Source organism: Phyllostomus discolor, chromosome X, assembly GCF_004126475.2.
Source record: "Phyllostomus discolor isolate MPI-MPIP mPhyDis1 chromosome X, mPhyDis1.pri.v3, whole genome shotgun sequence".
NCBI classification, from domain to species: Eukaryota; Metazoa; Chordata; class Mammalia; order Chiroptera; family Phyllostomidae; genus Phyllostomus; species Phyllostomus discolor.
Genome location: NC_050198.1, coordinates 19,557,082 through 19,572,842, shown reverse-complemented (window position 1 = coordinate 19,572,842; position 15,761 = coordinate 19,557,082). Strand labels below are relative to the sequence as shown.

Sequence of the window (15,761 nt, the reverse complement as noted above, 5' to 3'; positions counted from 1 at the left end):
TGCTCCCTCAGGGGGACCAAAGTGTACCCACTCCCTCCATCCAGGGTCCAGGGCATACTCCCTAACCCCGTAGTAAAGAGTGCAGGGTATACCTCCTCCCTCCATCCAGGGTCCCACAGAAACCTCTACCCTCTGTCCAGAGCCCCAGGGGATGCCTCCTCACTCCATCCACAGTGCCAGGGAATACCTTCTCCCTCCATCCATCCAGGGTCTCAAGGAATGCCCCTCCCTCCCTCCAGAGTCCAGGAATTACCTCCTTCCTCCATCCACGGTAGCAGGCAATACCTCTTTACTCCACTCAGGGTCCCACGGAATAAGTCCACCCTTCATTCAGAGCCCAGGGAATACCTCCACCCTACATCCAGGACCCATGGAATACCTCTTTCCATCCAGGGTCCCACCATATCCCCTTCCTCCATCCATGGAGATCCCAAGCTGCACACGATGGGGCATGGGTGAGTGAAGAGAATCTTGCATACTCTTTTTGAAACAAAAAGGGTGACAGTTTTGCGCACACAAAGCAATGAAACACCTTTAATTATTTAGCGACCAATAACTTCAGCAAGTAACGATAACACGCGAACATGAAAACTTAACTGGACGTTTCTTAGGGCAATATGGCAATAGGCATGCTCTGCATGGTGACCAGGGCAGGTCGCCCCGTGATTATTCGGCAGACAGTCACGGCTCAGTTCTCGCTGTCGCCCAGAGTGAGCTTGTCAGAGAGGGACTCTGTCAGGCCATCGTCCTGAGCCTCCAGCTTGCGCAGGTTGGCGATATGATCCCTCAACTCTCGCATGAACATCACTTGCTCAAACAGGTAGCCGCCCTCCAGGAAGTTGCAGACGTGGCCGTGCTTCTCTTTGGCCACCTGGTGCAGACTCAGCAGGCTCTGCTGCACCCTCTTCGCCAGCTGCAAGGCGCACTCCAGGACCCTCAGGCCATTCTCCCAGTTCTCTTCCTCAGGCATGGGGATGTTCCACAGGCGGGGGTTGCTGCCACGCTGGTTCTGCAGCCCCAACAGATAGTCCACGTGCTCCATCTTCTTCTTGGACTGATCAAGGAAGAACAGGCTGAAGTGCTTCAAGGCCGCGTCTCCACGGTCGAAGTAGGAGGCCATGGACTTGTACGCGAAGGAAGCGTGCACCTCCAAGTTGACCTGGTTGTTGATGGCGGCCTCACACTCGGGGTGGCAGTTCTGGTGCAAATGGCAGGGCGCGAATGCAGTGGCCATGTCTGGTAGCGCAGGTGCGGCGTGGGGGCACCGAAGCAAAGAAGAAGTCGTAGAAGCGGGAGCTGGAGATGCGGAGTAGTCTCTGAGCGTCCCGGGTGAGTCAGCGGCACTGCACAGGGGTGGTGTTCCAGCGGTGTGCAGCAGGCGACTGGTGGTTGGCTCTGACATAGAACAGGAAAACGGAGGGTGGGACCTGAAGACAGAAAAAAGTGATCAAGTCTCGCGAGTGTTCTGGAGAAGGTGCAAGGAGGATCCTTGGGGGAGGGTGGTGAGCAAAAGGTGTGCAAGGGGGGGGGGAGGGGGCGGGTTCCATGTGGGCGAGGCGGGGAGAATCTGCTCTGACCTCTTGACATTTAATGTTTTCAAAATTGCAATAATATCTTCATCCTGCAAGGACTTTGTCCTCTAATTCCTTCTGTAGGAGGCATTTTTATTGTATAGGTCCATCTTCTTCCCTTGAAGTTCTGAGAATATGAATTTGAATTTTTGGTAAAATTCTCGTCTGTTTTCTGTGTTATATCTGGGTTCCCCCTGCCCAGAAACAGTTCTGTGTATTCCTTGCCTTTTTTTCTTTTATCTTCCTCATACTTTGGGGAAACCTGTGTTCCTTTATACTTAGGAATAAAGGACTTATTTCATCAACGGAGGTAATGAGCATGGATCCGATCTGGAGTTGTGACGTGCATTTCCCTACAGGGCGCCTGCTGCAATGGAAGCCTGGAGTGTGCTGAGTTACTCAGGGGGTGTTCCTTTGAGCATGCATGGCATGGCCTATAGGTAGGACAGGGACACTCCTTTTGGCAAAAATAAATACGATGTTTCTGACATTGGGAGACTAGTACTTTTTTCTTCTAATACATGTGTCCTATTGTGTCCCTTTTCTGCATGTGAGCATTGTGTTAAGCTCATTGACTGTGTTAGGAGTGTACTTTGGGGAGATTAAAGGTGTCAGATGCCACAGTTTCCTAAAATTTACCTGTCAAGTCATCTACTCCAGGGCTTTTGTTCTTTGGGAGGTTTTTAGTTTCTGGTTTTTTTTTTTTTTCTTTAATGACTGCTTTGGTTTCCTTAGTTGTAAACCATTTGTTCAGATCTCCAGTTGTTTCTCAATTCAGCTTCAGGAGACTGTATGTTTCTCAGAATTTATTCATTTTATTCAGGTTGTCTAATTTGGTGGCATACACTTGTCGGTAATAGTTTCTCTTGCCACTTACACACCTGAAAGATAGATATTATTGTATCTGTCTCATCGTACTAGTGGGTGGGTGATCAGTGCCCACTGTGGGTAAGTAACACCTACTGTGCATGAATGAGTCAGCATGGCAGGACTGGCACCACTGTGTTTAGCAAGGCCTCCTCTGGAGGTTGGGCCTTCGGCCTGGTGTCTGGGAACTTTGATTTGGGCAGATTCCCAGCTTTCCTAAATGATAAGAATGCCATTGTGCCTAGAGTGGGTAAACAATATAGTTTATGGTGAACACATGTTTCGTTTCTGTGTATGAAGTCTTGGTACGTGCTAAGCCAAGGGTGCCTACACACCCAGCCCCCAATACACACCAGGAGCACTGGGTCTAGGAAGAGCTTCAGGGCCTCAGAGTTGTCTACATGATGGTTCCACTTGGATGTCCAACGGGCACCTCAGATTTTATGTATTATGGCAATCCCTCCCTGGGCCAAAAGTGCTCAAATTAATAAACAGTGCTACCATCAACCCAGGTATGCAATTCTAATCACCAGAACCTAGATTATTTTCCTGGCGTCCCACTCTTCACCTGTGGCCCATAAGCTGAACTTATCAGCTCATCCAGTCCCTGTGGAATGTGCCCACCTCTCTTCATTTTCTCAGTCACCACCAGAGTTCAACCCCCAGTGCCTTTCACCTGGATCAGCTACAAGATCTCTTACCTGGCCTCCCAGCTTCAGCTCTCCCCCTCCCTCTACATTCTTGAAAGCACTGAGTCACTGATAACGTGCAGGGGACTGTGTGCTACTTCATATTCAATGCCAGGAATTTGACTTTCGGCCTTGACTTTCTACTTTTTCCTACTATGGAGATAATTTTGTGTTTGGGTACCATATTGTCCCAATGCAAGAAAGAGGACAACCCAAGCAAAAAAAGTATATGTGGATGTTTTGTAAGGCTAATATTCACGACCAGGAAGGGGATCTTGGGAAGTCACTCGCATGTCCCTCAGAAAGGCAGCCTAAGGCTCGGCTATCATTGCAGTTGCTCAGTGAGAGCTTGTGGAACTGGTACTCTACAGCGAACAGATCTGTGTGGCGTGGGGAATGTAGCCCAGCCCCTGACTCAGAAAATCCAGTGAGGAGGGAGTCGACACAGGACACAGGCCCACGGATAGGTTCTCCTGTGGGGAATCAGGCCTACATTGTACCTAGGCTGCTATGAGTCTTGCTCTTGCTGAAGCTTGCTCACTGTGAATTGAGGCAGCAAAAGTTTACTTTACATCTTTAAAGTCACTTCCTAAAATCTATGCTAGAGTTGCCCTGTATGGAGTGTATCCAGTTCAACCACTTTTCCACTTGATCTGTCACATCCTTCTGTTTCAAGTAGTTAGCCACATTCTTTCCTTTGCTATCTGTAAAAAGCAATCAGCTACAGGAAACCTGTGCATAGTAAATGAGGGCCATTCTGGATATAACATACCCTGAAAAGCAATAGAATCCTGTCCAGGCAGGGGTCTGGGCCCTCTCTCTCAATTAGGGAACAGCTATGACGTCCGTTTTTCTCCACAGGACATCTGTAGTCCGTGTGAAGGTGTCCCTCACAGCCATAACACAGGGAACCTGTGGACCGGGGTTCGGATCAGTACTCTGCCAAGATCGCTTCTCCAGTCGTCATCTTGCTACATGTTTATTGTTAAGAAACATTAACAGTTGGGTACTATCGTAAAGTAAAAACTTTCAAATAAATTGTCAGAACCTTCTAATTCTTCCCCAATCTCACTCCATTTATTGTTCCTCCAGTGGCAAGCACAGCAATAATTTTAAGGCCAGGCTTTGTATTTGGAGCATGGACGTGCATCTGTTTCCATGCACCACGGCCCCAGACCATCCACCTGACCACTCCCTGCCATATACCACATGGTTTCTGAGGAGCAGATAACCTCTGCATATTCCAGGGTCCCAAGGAAAACCCTCTCACTCCATCCAGGGTCCAGGGCATACCTGCTCTGTCCATTCAGGGTCCTGGGAGTACATACTCCCTCCATTCGGGATGAGAAAATACCCCTGCCTTCCATGTAGGATCCAGTGAATACCCCCACCCTCCATCCCAAGACCAGGGAATACCCCTCCATACATTCAGGGCCCAGGAACTACAACCTCCCTCCATGCAGGTTCCATATAATATGCCCTCCCTCCATCCAGGGTCCCACAATATAGCTCCATATTCCTCCAGGCTTCAATGAATACCCAGGCCCTCCACCCAGGGTCCTGGCTATACTCTCTCCCCCTATCAAGTATCCAAGGAATTGGTCCTCTTTCCATTCATGTCCCAGGGAAAATACCCTGCCTCCATGCTGGACCCAGGGATTAACCCCTCCCTCCAACCTGGGTTCCACAGAATGCTCCCCCCTCCACCCAGGGACCAGGAAATAATTTTTCCTTCCATTCAGGGCCCAGGGAACACTTCCTCCCTCCAAGCAGGGTCCACGTAATATTCCCTCTCTCCATCATGGCACCCATGGAACCCGCCTCCAGTATCTAATGTCCAACAGACAAGCCCCAACCTCCTCCTCGAGTGTTCAGGGAATACCACCTCATTCCACCCAGCATCCAGGGAATAGCCCCTCCCTCCATCCAGGGCCCAAGGAATAGCCCCTCCCTCCCTCCAGACTCCACAAAACACCTCCTCCCTCCATTCAGGGCCTAGGAAATACTCTCTCCTTCAATCCAGGGTCCCAGGATACCCCGTCTCTCTATCTAGTGTCCCACAGAATAGCCCCACCTTCCTCCAGGGATCAGTGAATACCCACTCCCTCCTCCCAGGATCCTTGGAATAACTCCTCTCTCCATCCATGGCCCCAGGGATACCCTCTCCCTTCATCCTCTGTCCCACAGAACACCTGTTTCCTCTGTCGGGGTTCCCAAAGCACACTTGCTTCCTGTATTCATGGTCCCAGGGAATATTCCCTCCCATCTACAGAGATCCTGATCTGCAAGTGCTGGGTGGTGGTTGGTAAAAGAGACTCCCACATACCTGTTTTACTACCTAGAAGGTTTGGGGTTCACACACACGAATCAATGAAACACCTCTATTGGTTTAAGAACCAATAACTTTATTGCAAGAAATGGTAAAACTTGGACATAAAAACTTAAATGAACGTTTTGAAGGGCAATATGGCGATAGGCATGCTCAGCACGGTGTCCAAGTCACCCCATGGCTATCGGGAAGGCAGTCCAGGCTCAGTTCTTCTTGTTGTCGCCCAGGGTGAGCTTGTCAAAGAGGTCCTCTGCCAGGCCGGATACCTGAGCTCCCATCTTGCGCAGCTTGATGACATGGTCCCCCAACACTTTGATGAACATCACCTGTTGGGGCAGGTAGTGGCTCTCCAGGAAATCGCGCAGGTGGCCATCCCCCTTTTTGGTGGCCAGCTGGTGCAGATTCAGCAGGCTGTGGTTCACATCCTTTGCCAGGTGTAAGGCACAGTCCATGGCCCTCAGGCCACTGTCCCATTCATCCCAGGGAGGACTGTTGATGTCCTGCAGGCGGATTCGGCCCCCTCGCTGGTTCTGCAGCCTCATCAGCCTCTCTGCATGCTCCTTCTCCTTGTTTGACCTCTGCAGGAAGAACTGGCTGAAGTGCTTCAGGGCCACGTTTTCACGGTCGAAGTAGAAGGCCATGGACGAGTACACGTAGGAGGCGTGGAAGTGTACGTTGATGTGGGTGTTGACAGCGGCCTCACACTCAGGGTGGTAGTTCTGAAGCACAAACGAGGGCCCGGACAGCATCTCCATGTCTTCAGGCTCAGGCACGGGGCAGCAAGATTAAGGCAGTGGGGTAGCCGAGACTTCTGGGTGGGCAGTGGCAGGCAGGACTGTGGAGGCTAGAGGGACTTGGAGCGATTCCACATTGGGCAAAGTTGTGAGCTGTGGAGGCTGCTGGATCTTGGAGGGTCCTGAAGTGGCACCAACGCAGGCGTGCTCACGTGTCAGGCAACAGTCACTGCAGTTGGCTCTGAGTTGAGACCGGAAAAACCGACCCACCTAATAGTGTGGGGTGGTAGGATCCGGTATCTGGGCGGGGCTTGGGCGTCCGGGGTTGGGGTCAGGACACGGCCTTGTCAGCAGGGGGTGCTTGAGGGGGGCCTAAGGGCGCCAGCGGCATTGACACCTTCCAATTTGCATGCAAGCCTGGCTGACAGGGCGTCTCAGTGCTGGGCATCTGGCAGGTATGACATTTTAAAATATTATTCAGGACTGCAAGTGCTACTGATATGAGTCTATCACCTGCTTGATTTATTTGAGCAGCTTATTTGAATATTGCCCTAATGTGATTGTTTCATTAAACATAGCCCTTTCGTGGTATCACGGGTTACATTTAATATCCCAAATCTTTGTTTGAGTGACTTCGCATGGAAATGAGGACAGTTCCTACAGCCTCACTGACTTCCTCGACCTTGTTCCTCTAGTGATCTCCCCTTTCTCCCCCATTCATGATCAGCTTCACATTTCGCTGGTAGTAGAGCAGGGCCTCCAGCGTCTCTGTGAGTTGGGCACCTCTCCACCTTTCACTCTTGGAATTTGTTCTTCACTCGCTTTACCCTCTCCCCTGTGTTCATCTTTCAGTGCAGTCCTGGAGACACTATTCCTTCTGCCCTGTATGCACCCCATTGTGGAGTGTGGGTGACGTCATCACTGACCCCCTAGAGGCCTTCACCCCTTTCACCTGGCTTGCCAGTCTCTGTCCTCTTACGTAAGCTCAGACTTCAGGTCCCTCTGGCAGGAAACAGAAGACTTAGGTACACCCTAGGAGACAGTACTTAACCATGTGGATGTATTCATCCCCTCCAACCTCCTTTGTAGTTTCACTGCAATTCAGCCAGCCTTCTTTTTTTTTTTTTGAAGCTTTCAGTTAAGTTCTAGGGAAGGAGCCACAGCAGTTGAGAATATCACTGATCTCAAATAGCCCTTAATTCATGCAACAAATACTTATTATCTAAAATGGTCCAAGCAGTATCTAGGGTTTGGGTAAATACAAGTAAGAAAGAGACACTTTGTCTGTTCCCATGGGATTTGTATTCTAGTGCAGAAGCAGATCAAAACACAAACAGAAAACTGCCATCTTTCTCCCCTTTGTATCCCAAGTAAATACATCCAAGATATTATACATGTATGGAAATTAAAAAGAGAATGCATGTTCTTACAATTCAAGTATATTATAGTGGAAGACATAAGACAAACCTAGGTATTTGTAACTAATTTGTTTATGATTTATTCAACCACCAAACACACACTCGAAATATGTTTTGGACACTGTGATTCTGGAGATACACAGAACAATCAAACTTGAGTCCGGTCTCAAGAACCAGCATAGAGTGACCGAATATTGTAAGTGCTCTCACATGGTGTGATAGTCATGAATAAAATGCCTACTTTCCCTTAAAGTTTTATTCCCATGGTTTTGATTACTCTTCCTTTGTGTTGTCTATTTCTCTTTGGAAGCTTATGCTATTTCATTTTTCTTCAATATTTTATTGTTGTTCTATTACAATTGTCCCGATTTTTCCTCCTTTGCTCTTCTCCACGTAGTTAACTCTCATTCAGTGTTTGTGAAGAAAACAAAGGATCAAATATCACAAATTAAACTTATCTAGTCAGTTTTAGAGATATTCAATTTGTTGATTATGTAAAAATAGAATAATAATGGAGTCTATTTGATGTGTTTACTGTAATGACAGATCATACATTAGACATTGAAAAGAACTAGAGGATCAAGTTTCTGTTGGGGACCACATCCCTATCACAACCTGCCTCTCACTAATGATCTCTGTCATCCCTCTCCAGAAGAGGAGAAGAGGAAACACAAGAAGAAGCCCCTGGTGTATATCCCCAGTTCCTCCTTCATGGGTGGGAAATGCCCAAGATGTTAGAAGATCACCAATGTCTTTAGCCATGCACAAATGGTAGTTTTGTGTGTTGTCTGCCCCATTCTTCTCTGTCAGCCTACAGGAGGAAAAGCTCACAGAAGGATGCTCTTTCAGAAGCAAGTAGCACGAAAAGCACTCTGAATCAAGAGGAGTTGGGGACCATCCCAATAAACACATTTTGGATAGAAAAAAAGAACTACATGATCAGTTTCTCAATGATGTGAAATTTTAATCTATATTTCTTTACATCAGTGTTTAGTCTTAATGTAATTGTAGACTTTCCAAATTTCTCTGGGAGATTTCATTATAGATCTCACTGTAAGAACCTGTTTAAATAGAAGAAACCTTGACATTGTAGAATGTTTCTCATTATGTTCCAGTATTATGTAATAATTCATCCTTATCATTTTACTCTACCTAAGGTTGAAAAGCTATCTTTTCTAAGGGAAATAAATAAACAAGCATGGGCCGGGAACCTCAAAATTGCATGAAAGAAATATGCATATTTATAAATAAAAGTATCCCCTCCAGTAGTAAATATAAACACACAATGAGAAACTATAAGTTAATATTATATTTAAAAAATATGAATATAAAACTGTAAGATGTCCTTGAAATGTTTGTGGTCAGTGTTTATACTGTATTATTATTTGTCAGGGTTCTCCAGAGAAACTGAACTGATAGAATATTACCTCTCTGTCTGTCTGCCTGTCTGTCTGTAAACTAAAGAATTGGCTCATGTGGCTATGAAGGCTCAAAATTCCTCAAATCTGCATTTGGCAAGCTTCAGACCAAGGAAAGCTGCTGTTGCTGGTCCAGTCCAACGGCCAATAGGTTCAAGAGCCAAGGAGTGAAGTTGAAGGCAGGGGAAAGAAACAGTGTTCCCCACTCAAAGGCAGTTGAGAATGAGGAGTTCCTTCTTCCTCAGAGTTGGCTCAGCATTTTTGTTCTATTCAGGCCGTCAACTGATTAGATGAGGCCCACCCACAGTAGGGAAGACCATCTGCTTTACTCAGTGGACTGTTTTAAATATTCATCTCATGGAAGAACACCCTGACAGGCACACACAGAATAATGTTTGATTGAATTATCTGGGTATACCCTGGTCCAGTCAAGTTGATATATAAAATTATCCATCACAATATTATGCATGACAAATGCAGAGTCACCAAATAAAAATTCTAGTGCCATAATTAGCAAAAACTCTGTTTTAACTTTTGGTTCTCTTCATTCTTTCAAAATGCTACAGATCTAATAGTTACACCATTGATATTAGACAATAAGTTTTGACTCAGTGTCAGTGATGAGCTTTTATTCATTCATTCACTATATTTCTATTGAGTACATATTATAATGCAGGTATTTGTATAGGTCCTAATATAAAAGGCTGTCCCACAAACTCCTCACATATGCCTTTTTGCAGCTAAGCATTAATTAATGTTCAATGTTGTATTTAATCTTTTCTTTAAAAATTAATATGTGCAGTAGACTTGATGATATATTTACAAGGAAGCAGATCATAAGTAGCAGCAATTGGTGACTTACTCTGTGTGTGTTTGCATATGTATAAAACTCATTTAATAAAGCAGCAATGAAAAGTGAGAGCAATCCAAAATCAGTATTATCTTATCCATCCTTAATATCATCTGTCTCTGGGCTGTTGACACTCTATTACCTCACTGTTACAGATACTCTCTTGTTAACTTTTCACCTTAACCAGCCATATTTTACAGATAAAGAAGCTGTGAATTTGAGAGCCAGTAACATGCTCCGGCAAGCACAGATCTTGTAATTAGCAGCCAGTGACACTGTGATCTGGATTCCTCTCTGGGTAGTTTGAAAAGTTTGGCTGCACCATGAGCTCCTTCAGGGCAAAGACTGTTTAACTGCTGTGATACTAAATTTCACATAGTGGGGGCTCAGAAACGCTAGTTAAAATGTTGAAGTCCTCATTAAAAACTTTATTTTATTATTTCTCATCATGTCTCATTAATTCTTCAAATAATGGAGTTGGACTGGATATTGAATGTGTTTAAATTGGGTTTTCTTGAGAAGGAGAAAATCAAAAACACTCAATGGTGACAAATTATTCTTATAATTTTCCTTTAATATGCACAAACATAAAACTAGGTATAAAAATCTCTGTGCTTAAAGGTATGCCTCTCTGGCTGTAAAACTAACAATTTATAAAGATATGCAAATCAAACTACAACATTGAAATTAAGAAGATTCAGTCACACTTCAGATTATGCTTTTTCTCTTAAACATAATCCTTCTGACTGAGAATACATTGCTGTCTCTTCCCTGTATGCTGGGATGCAAGTTCTCTCTCGAGTGCCATGCCTTCATTCCCTGATATGTGTGGGCCATCTCAGGTCTGGACCACTTTTCTTTATGAAACAGTTGGCACACTTTAGCTCTCTGGATGATTCATGAAGTAAATTTCCTTTCAGGTAGTGGAAGGCATTATTTAAATATTGTCTGTCCTTTTTTATTAACTTGTGAAAAGGAAAGTGATACTTTATCCTGATGTAGTTATTCTGGTCTCATGAAGTACCATTAAAGGTCTCACTAATTTCAATAACTGAAGGTGCTGAAGTTTCCTTCTATTAAAATATTTTTCATTTCCTGATTATTACTTTAAAAGGAAATACTAGTTTTTGAAGCTGATGAAATCAGTCAATGTGACTATATATGTGGACATGGGACAGTTGTCTTTTTTACACTTGGACAGACCAGTCAGCAACAATCACACTCGGCAGGATTCAAAACATGTGCAATTGTGCACACTGTATCTGTGTGGCTGTGACGAGCTATAAAGAGATTGAGAGAATCCTGAAAATGCCTCCAGTATTTTTTCTTTGTTTTCCTTCTTTAAACTTTATTTTTACTGTTGACATTATTATAGATTTTCCTCTTCTTTGCCCCTTTGCCAACCTCCACCCAGCCCACACCCCCTTCCCTCTGGCCATCACCACACTGTTGTATTTCAGTTAGATGTAAACACAAGAACAAATACAGATAAAGAACACTGAGTTAGAATGACACAAATGTACCATATATCTAATCAGTACCTATTTAGCATCTAATGTAAGTCCAACTTTGTGCTGAATGAGTGCAACTGGCAGTGACTTTGATTTCATGGGCCCAAGAGTCTGTTTCAGTTCCTTTGTTCACCAACATTATTTATATATATCTATATATATAGGTTAAAATTAGTTCCAGATGAGTTGATAATAAGAATGTTTTTTGATATGTATTTACCTTGAACTATTCACATGTATTCAGTAATATTTTATTTAAAATCTTTCCTTCTATTGTCACAAGTACAGAAGTTGCTACAGAAGTGTTCATACCCTTTCCTTTATAACAATTATGTTTGACAAAAAAATATTTGCTGCAATTAAGTTCATTAGCCTATAGATCCAGGTCTTGGTTGAAGGTGTAGATATTTTGTTTCACTGAAATCGAGTGTAAGCTTTTCCAAACAAGTTAGGCAAAAAGTACAATCTTATAAAATTGTCTATGTTTCGCAGTCATATTGACCTGGAGTGCTAATAGGATAACTTTTGCATGTAATCATTTTTCTTCATGATTGGCCATGAGTAATTTTCTCTCATTTTTAATTTTTTTAACTTTTCTTTTATACTCTCAATTGTTTATATGCTGATCTTCTCATTCATAAAAATATAATAACCTCAACTAGCCAATGTTAAAACTTGGTAAAAAACACCACTTACAAAGGTAGGTTGTGTATAGTGTTTTCTGTGTGCTATTCACAGAATTACCTTCCTTCTGAGCTTTTCATTCTTCAGTTTTTGCTCATACTTGAAAAATAAACAATGTCCTTTAGATTTATTTCCTTGAAGGCTTTTGCCATTTTCCCAAAACAGACAAATAAAACCCCCTTCGTATTTAAGATCAGTTAAACATATTTGGGCAATTTCAAATTCCTAGGAAATATCTGATTATTTGGCAGCTGTCTGCCAAAATGATTTTAAACTTAATTTATTTCAATGTCAATCAATGGGTTGGGACATATGCTTTAGGTAGAATATAAACATTTGGCTTTTGCTTATGTGGATGGAGTTCTCAAGTTCTGGGTACTTACCTGACAAACACTCAAGAGGAAAGGCTCAGTGATCTGCCGAGTACTGTCAGCTGCATGACTTGTTTCTCCTTCAGTAATGTTATCCCTTGAGTTTGTCCAGCCAGGTAAGTGCCGATTTCTTCCAAACCATTGGCAGTGATGCGAATTTATACTGTATGTGTGTGTGTATGTATGTATGCATGCCTCCATGTATGTGTAGGTGTTTACACACACCACCACCACCACCAAGAGGGACTGAGTGCAAAGACAAAACCTTGCATTCCTGAAAGACATGATTCAAAGGAGTTATGGAGTAATTAGTGGAGTTTGTGAGGACAAAGGCAGCCCACGTGAGGGAAAATGCTGTTGAATGCCTCTCCCTCATTAATTGTCTGACCGAACAGCCCCATCCTCCTGCAAGGTTCAGGGAATACCACCTCACTCCATACAGCATCCAGGGATACCCCCTCCCTCCATCCAGGGTCCAGGGAATATTGTGGGGGGAATACTCCACCCACAATACCAGGTCCCACAGAATGCTCTTCCCTCCATTAAAGGCCTAGGGCATACCCTGTCTCTCTATCCAGGGTACAGGCAATACCTCTTCCCTCCACCCAGGTCTCAGGGAACATCTCCTCCGTCCACCCAGGGTCCACAGAATACCTCTCCTGCCATACAGTGTCCCACAAATAGCCCCACTTTCCTCCAGGTTTCAAGGAAAACAACCTTCCTCCCTCCAGCTCCAGGAAATACCCCTCTTACCATCCAGGGTCCAGTGTACACCTCCTCCCTCCACCCAGGGTCTCACAAAATAGCCCCACCCTTCCCAGAGTTTCAGGGAATAACCCTACTCTCCATGCAAGGTGCAGGGAAAAGCTGTACATTCCATCCTGGGTCCCACAGAATGCCTCTCCCTCCCTCCAACACCCAGGTAATACGTGTCCCTCCATCCACGGTTCAGGGAAGACCCTCTTTCTACATCGAAGGTCACAGGGATACACTGTCACTCCATGCAGTGTCCCACAGAATAGCCTAACCCTCTGCCAGGGTTCAAAAATACACCCTCTCTCCATCCAGGGTCCAGGTAATACCCTCTCCCATCATCCAGCCAGGTAATACTGCCTCCCACCTTCCTGGTTCCCAGGGATACTCCCTCTCTCCATACAGTGTCCCACAGAATAGTCCCACCCTCTTTTAGGGTTCAGGGAATACCCCCTCCTTAATCAAGTTTCCTGTAAATATATCCTTTCTCCATCCAGGGTCCAGGAAACTTCTTCCCTCCATCCAGAACACAGGAATGCCCCCTCCTCCCATTGAGGGTAAGGGAATAACCCATTTCTGCTTCCGGGGTCCCAGGGATACCGTATCACTCCAACCACTGTCTCACAGAATAACCCTACCCTCCTCCAGGGTTCAGGGAAAATGACCTCCCTCCATCCACAGTACAGGGATTAGCCCCTCCCTCTATCCACAGCCCTGGAAACACCTCCTCCCTCCATCCAGGGTCCAGAGAATACCCTCTCCCTTCATCTAGGGTTCAGGGAATACTCCTCCTTCAATCCTGGCTCCCACAGAATGCTCCTCCTTAGATTCAAGGCCCAGGGGATACCTTGTCCCTCCATTTAGGGCCAAGAGAAGAACCCCCTCTCCCTCCACACAGGTCCCAGAGAATACCTCCTTCCTCTATCCAGGACCCAGAGAATACCATCTGCCTCATCCAGGGTCCAGGGAATACCCCCTACCTCCATCCAGGGTCCAGTGAATAGGGTCCAGTGAATACCTTTTCTCTCCATTCAGTGCCCAAGGAATAACCACTCCCTCGATCCAGTGTCCAGAGAATACCTCTTCCATCCATTCTGAGTCAAGGGAATATCCCCTCCCTCATTCCAGGGTCAAGGATACCTACTCTCTGGGTATCCTTCTGGGTTCCAAGGAATCCCCCTACGTCCATCCAGGATTCAGGGAATACCCACTTCCTCCATCCTGCGTCTCTTGGAATGCCTCCCCCTCCATCCAGGTTGCAAGGAACACTCCCTTCCACCCTCCAAGGTCCAGGGAATACCCTCTCCCTGCATCCAGGGTCCAGGTAGTAGTCCTCCCTCAACCTGGGTCACACAGAATGCACCTCCCTCCATTGAAAGCCTATGGAATACCTTGTCCCTCCAATCAGGGCCCAGGGAATACACTCCCCCTCCATTCAGTTCCCAGGGAATACCCCTCCCTCCATCCAGTGTCCCACAGGATAGCACCACTTTCCTCCATGGTTCAGTGAATACTCCCTACATCCATTCAGGGTTTAGGGAACACCTCCTCCCTCCATCCCTGAAGATCCCGAGCTGCACGGGATGGGACATGGGTGACTGAAGTTATCCTGCCTGCCTATTATAAAACTTAAATAGCAAGGATTTTGCACACACAAATCAATGGAACGCCTTTACTTATGCAGCAACCAATAATTTTTGGAAGTAATGATAAAACTCGAACATAAAAACTTAACTGAACATTTTGTAGGGCAGTATGGTGACAGGCTTGCTCGGCACGGTGGCCAGGGCAAGTCACCCCGCGGCTATGGGGAAGGCAGTCCCGGCTCAGCTGTTCTTGCTGTCACCCAGGGTGAGCTTGTCAAAGAGGTACTCTGCCAGGCTGGATTCCGGGGCCCCCAGCTTGCGCAGATTGGTGATGTGGTCCCCCAACTCTTTGATGAACATCACTTGTTCATGCAGGTAGTGACGCTTCAGGAAGTTGCAGACGTGGCCGTCCTTCTTCTCGGTGGCCAGCTGGTGCAGACTCAGCAGGCTCTGGTTCACTGTCTTCGCCAGCTGCAAGGCGCACTCCATGACCCTCAGGCCATTCTCCCAGTTCTCTTCCTCAGGCCTGGGGATGTTGCGGAGGCGGGGGTTGCCGCCACGCTGGCTCTGCAGCCACAACAGCTTCTCCGCGTGCTCCCTCTCCTTGTTCGACTGCCGAAGGAAGAACAGGCTGAAATGCTTCAAGGCCACATCTTCACGGTCGAAGTAGAAGGCCATGGACAGGTACACGTAGGAAGCGTACAGCTCCAAGTTGACCTGGTTGTTGATGGCGGCCTCACACTCGGGGTGGTAGTTCTGACGCACATGCCAGGGCGCGAATGCGGTCGCCATGTTCGGTAGCGCGGGTGCGGGGTGGGGGCACCGAAGCGAAGATGTCCTGGAAGCGGGAGCTGGAGATGCAGGGAAGCCTCGGAGCGTCCCCTGGTGACTGAGCAGCACCTCAGAGGGGTGGTGCTCCAGCGGTCTGCTGCTGGTTGGCTCTGAGATGGAAGTGGAAAATGGAAGTTGGGACCTGAAGA

General features: G+C 46.1%; 3 protein-coding genes and 1 pseudogene across 3 annotated transcripts; 1 reads left to right on the top strand and 3 right to left on the bottom strand.

Annotated features, from left to right (window-relative positions):
• Positions 1–611: 611 nt before the first annotated feature.
• On the bottom strand, positions 612–15,704 carry LOC114504856 (ferritin heavy chain-like). Its single transcript, XM_036016562.1, has 3 exons — positions 14,974–15,704; positions 2,866–2,871; positions 612–634 (listed from the first exon to the last, which is right to left on the bottom strand). Exon 1 carries the CDS (start codon positions 15,571–15,573, stop codon positions 15,022–15,024), a length of 552 nt encoding a protein of 183 aa, XP_035872455.1. The 5' UTR covers positions 15,574–15,704; the 3' UTR covers positions 612–634; positions 2,866–2,871; positions 14,974–15,021.
• Positions 689–1,402, bottom strand: LOC114505646 (ferritin heavy chain-like). The gene has a single exon (XM_036016879.1). It carries the CDS (start codon positions 1,400–1,402, stop codon positions 689–691), a length of 714 nt encoding a protein of 237 aa, XP_035872772.1.
• LOC114505154 (ferritin heavy chain-like) lies at positions 5,641–6,241 on the bottom strand. The gene has a single exon (XM_036016564.1). It carries the CDS (start codon positions 6,209–6,211, stop codon positions 5,660–5,662), a length of 552 nt encoding a protein of 183 aa, XP_035872457.1. The 5' UTR covers positions 6,212–6,241; the 3' UTR covers positions 5,641–5,659.
• Positions 7,418–8,467, top strand: LOC114505645 (annotated as a pseudogene).
• Positions 15,705–15,761: the final 57 nt, after the last annotated feature.